The 5017-nt window shown below is 31.7% G+C and overlaps 1 protein-coding gene across 1 annotated transcript; it reads left to right on the top strand.

The window, feature by feature from the left end:
• The first annotated feature begins 2542 nt into the window (after positions 1–2542).
• Positions 2543–4171, top strand: LOC125858339 (receptor-like protein 51). Its single transcript, XM_049538096.1, has one exon. The coding sequence runs from the start codon at positions 2642–2644 to the stop codon at positions 3938–3940; it is 1299 nt and encodes a 432-aa protein (XP_049394053.1). The 5' UTR covers positions 2543–2641; the 3' UTR covers positions 3941–4171.
• The last annotated feature ends 846 nt before the right edge of the window (positions 4172–5017 follow it).

Below are 5017 nucleotides of genomic sequence, written 5' to 3'. Positions count from 1 at the left end.
CCCCCCCCCCCCCCCCCCCTCCCCTCAAAAAAAAGAAAAATAATAAAATAAAGAAGGAGATAGAATCAGAAAGAATTGAGTACTATTTCCTAGAAAATGATAGTAGCATGAAAAGGACTAGAAATAGTAGGAGAAAAAGCATATTATAAAAGGCTGGCGTACACCTGTACCCAGTTGAAAATATTTGTAATTTTCTAGCCCTTTCATAACGGATAAAAACAACTTATTTATATATAAATTTCCATTTTAGTGCGCCTTCACTTCTACTTTAAATTTTTTTACAATTTTAATAAACGTTGGAAATTGTAATTGTCTTTTGACCTTTCTTGGGTTTTACTCCCTCCGTCCACAATTAATTGTCATGGTTTCCTTTTTTAGAGTCAAACAATAAGAACTTTGACCAACATTTTACGATGTATATTTTCATCATATTGATATACAAAAAATTGCAACTTATAGTACTTTTCGTTTAGTTTTTGAATATCTAATTTTTTTAAAAAAAATATCGAATTAACGTAATCTAATTTAACTTTAAAAATTAGTCAAATTGACTTTCGAAAAGCGCAACATGACAAATAAAAGTGGATAGAGGGAGTAACTTTTAATAAACTTATTTTTCCATCGTCTCAAATTATTTATTAGAATTTTTGTAAATAATTATCTTAAAATTATTTACTATTTTAAACTTTTAAGATTATTCTTTATTATTTTAATAGTAATTGTTGTTGAAAACTATAAATACCTTTATTATGAAATAATACCATGTAAATAAAATAAATATTTAACAAAGAGATTATAAATTAAGAAGAAGTAAATAAGATTAAAATAAACTTTTTTTTATTAATAGTAGTACTTTTTAAGAGGCAAGTAAAAAATAACAATAATTTGAGACAAAGCAATTAGTTTTTTTTTTCATCAGAATCAAAAGAGGCATGATTATAGGTGAATGGATTAGACATAATTTATTTCAGTTGTTTTTTCCCATTCAACCTCGAAAGTAAATATACCAAATAAAAGCAATCTAAATATTATGGAAATTTAAATATTTCTTTTAGAAAGTAAACTTTGATGATATCATTTTGTAGAAATGTTCTATTTTAAGAAAGATATTTTAACCTAATGTTTTATTCAAGAAATATTTTTTCACCCAAAGAAGAAAATTATAGCCATATCATGTCCAATTTTCCCACATTCCCTCCTAGTTCCAATAAAAGAAGATCGTGTGCCCGCAACGTACAAAAATACATTTAGAATATAAATTTTATGCATTCGAAATACCATGAATATTCAATGACATTTAAGTTAATGAGTTTGAAATTTAATATTTAATATTCCCTTTGTTCATATTTATATGTTATCATTTTAGATTTTACACGTATTAAGAAATTAAGTAAGTTTTTTGATTCTTATTTATATGTTATCATTTTAGATTTTACATGTATTAAGGAATTAAGTAAGTTTCTCCGTTACTATTTATATGTTATCATTTTAAATTTTACATGCATTAAGGAATTAAGTAAGTTTACTACTTATACACTTATTTAATGTTTTCATGAAGTCATGTTTCCAATCAATGAAGATAAATTAATTTATTTTGATCGATTAATTTGACCAATAGACATAAACTATTTACTTAATTTTTTTATGTTGGTCAAATATATATTTTCAAGACCAGTAACCCACACAAGGGTAAAATAGAAAGAATAATGTCATTTATGCATTGATTTTATAAAATAACAAATATTAATGACGACAATCTATTTTTAGTAAAGAACGACATATAAATAATAACAGAGGGAGTACATACTTATCTAATGTATTTCATATCATAATATACATAATTTAAGCTAAATTTACTAACCTAAGCTTAACCAGTATTGTATCAATGACAATTCTTTTCTAAAGCAATCATTAATGTTTGCCTTATCCTCTATCCGTTCAATAATATTTGTTTATTTTATAAAATTAATAGATAATTACATTTAGTTTCTAATTAATTCTTATCATTAATTATAGTCATTCACTATTATATTTTTCAAGCTATTATATATATTATATTCAAAGGGTGATATAAGAATACTATCCTTTTATTTATAATTTTCTTAAGAAGTATGCAAAGTCAATAATGGACAAGTATTGTTGGACATAGAGAGTAATAGGGGTTCACATAACTACTCTTGAAGTACTACTCTTCTTGTTTGAACATAACTACTCGTGTGTGAATGCCAGATAAAATATTAATGCTATTATAATAGACTGATTATATCACACCTCTTAATATATTACCTTCATCTTTGAATGGATGTGAAAGCGAGATAAACATTAATACTTGAATTATAGTAATAGACTATCTATATCACACCTCTTAAAGTACCATCCTTCTTCTTTGAATCGTGTATGAAAGCGAAATGTTAAGTGCATCGAGCTATCCTTTTGAGTTGAGCTGTTACATGCATGTAAAATTTGGTTTTTCTGTAATTACATCAAACTCCAAGGACATATATACACACCACCAAGAGTCCAAGACAGTGACCCTTTGGTGTCCCTTTTTCACTATCTTCTGTACACAACAAACTTCAATACACCTCTGCTCTGTAATTGCAAACCATTTTCCATTTTTCTTCAACCAAAAACAACAACAATGGCTTCTTCTTCTCCAGATCCATTTTTTCTCCTCATATTTCTCACTCTTTTCCTCACCATTTCCACTTCAAACTCACTTTCTTCCTCTTCCCCATCACCCCTTTCTTCTCCATCTCCAAAACCCTCTCCTATTTCAACTCCACGAACTCATCCATCTTCATCTATTCTTGACCCAAATCAGCTCAAAGCTCTACAATCACTCAACATCCCAACAGGCAAAACCCCATGTTCCCCATCTCACAATACTACCACTATTTGTGATTCTTCAACCCCATTTAGTCACATTGTGTCATTAAACTTCATTAACTGCTCAGATGATGTTGCATTATCACTTACTGCTTTGAAATCATTGTCTACAGTGAAGGATTTGGGGTTTTACAATTGCCCCATTTCACCTATTAGGTTACCTTCTCAGCTTGCTTTGAATCTGAAATCTTTTACTTGTGTTAGTAGTTTGAAGAAATTAACTGGGGTTTGGCTTAGCAAATTGGTGAATGTTACTGATTTAACTGTTTCTCATGTTTCGATTGTTGCTAGTGGTCCTTCTATAATCATGAATAGTATAAAGAATTTGCACAGTGTTACGATTTCGAATGCTAATCTTACTGGTTATTTGCCTAAACACTGGCATTCGAATCTTAGTTATGTTGATTTGTCTGGGAATAAACTGAAAGGGAGGATACCCAGTTCGTTAACTGAGCTGGAGAATCTTGTTTACCTCAATTTGTCTTCGAATTCACTTAATGGAACGATCCCTGGTTCGTTTGGTGATTTGTCTTCTTTGCAAAATGTGTCCTTGGCTTCGAATTCGTTGTCTGGATCTGTTCCGGATTCGTTTGCTGCTATTCCGGGATTAGTTCATCTTGATTTGGGGTCTAATCAGCTCAATGGGACTATTCCTAAGTTCATTTCTGATATGAAGGGATTGAAGTATTTGAATCTTGAGAGGAATAACTTTCACGGGGTTTTGCCTTTTAATGCTTCGTTTATAAAGAAATTGGCTGTGTTGAAGGTGGGAGGAAATTCGAATCTTTGTTATAATCATTCGACATTGTCTTCTAAAGTGAAGCTTGGGATTGCTCCTTGTGATAAACATGGGTTGCCTGTATCACCTCCAGCATCGAAGGATATAAGTTCGGATGATACCGATGATTCTGATGATTATGCTGATGATGAGAGTCAGCACCAGGAACATAGTCATGGACCAAGTAAGGTTGTTCTTGGTATTTCCATTGCACTTTCCTCGATTGTATTCATAATTATTTTCTTGATTCTATTGGCTAAATGTTGTAAATGAGCATAAAAATGAAATCTTGGTTCGATTAGTTTAGGAAATTTCTTAATTGGATTATGAAATTTGTTTAGTTAATTATACATTTGTATCTTGTTAGAAGTAGAAGAGGTGGCTACGTTATTTGGTGTGATTCTTTTGAACAAGTTAAATTGCTGGAGGAAGTAGGCGGCTAAATTGATCGTTAAGTGTATGATGGGAGAGATTGCCTATTAATGAAATTTTCTTTTATGTATGTATTTTCGATTGACGGATTGAGGTCCATGGTTTTGATTTCCTGATATATGGTGATATCTCAATTGCTTACGACATTTTGTTGTTTGGATTCAGCATTTGCTTCATTCATTTGTTGATTGACAATATGAACGATTCCTTTATTTTTCATGTGTTGGTTACGAGTCATGTCTATGGATGAGATAATCTATGTCGTGTGGATCCTTCATTTGTCTTGATGTACCCCGTGTCCAATGGGAATGTGGTAAGGGTTAGGGTACTTTGCTGGAAAAGGTTGACATACCCATACCGGGTGCTTCCAAAGAAACTGTACAGAACACATATCCGTAATAGAGTCCAAGCAACATAATGGCAAGATGAAGTATCTACCGAATTAACTCAATAGTCTATCGTCTCAGTTTTAACTGCAAAGATCAGTGTTTTCGCTGTTACTTGCATGATTTTTCGTAGTAAGTTCTTTTGCTTTCTTTGTGCTCTACCGGACTTTCCAGTATTCCTTGTATGCCCTGTGATGCCAGTGTTTTTATGAGATCTAACATAATGCTGTGAAAACAATATTCCATTGTAGCCAAAAATGTTCATTATCTGGCACTTCATTTCATTTGACAGAAGAAGCTCAATTAGTCCCCTCCTTAGCTGTGTTGCTCAGATTCTTCATAAATATGTTGGGGTTATGTGTTGGATCCTCCAAAGCTATGCTTTTTTGGAGGATCTTACACGGGTGGGGCAACACTTTTGGAGGGTCCGAGTAACAAAGCTCCTTAGTCCCCACTGTGGTACCTGATCACCACAAAGGATTACTAGGGGGTGCTGCCACTATGGTTTTTCCTTTCATTGTTAAATGCTTAT

Source organism: Solanum stenotomum, chromosome 3 (genome assembly GCF_019186545.1).
Source record: "Solanum stenotomum isolate F172 chromosome 3, ASM1918654v1, whole genome shotgun sequence".
NCBI lineage: Eukaryota > Viridiplantae > Streptophyta > Magnoliopsida > Solanales > Solanaceae > Solanum > Solanum stenotomum.
Note: the sequence above shows the minus strand (reverse complement) of the source record. Positions and strands in the feature narration are given on the sequence as shown.

Bases quoted from the DNA above. Each gene is read 5' to 3' on its own strand.
- LOC125858339 (XM_049538096.1), top strand. From the start codon at position 2,642: ATGGCTTCTTCTTCTCCAGATCCATTTTTTCTCCTCATATTTCTCACT.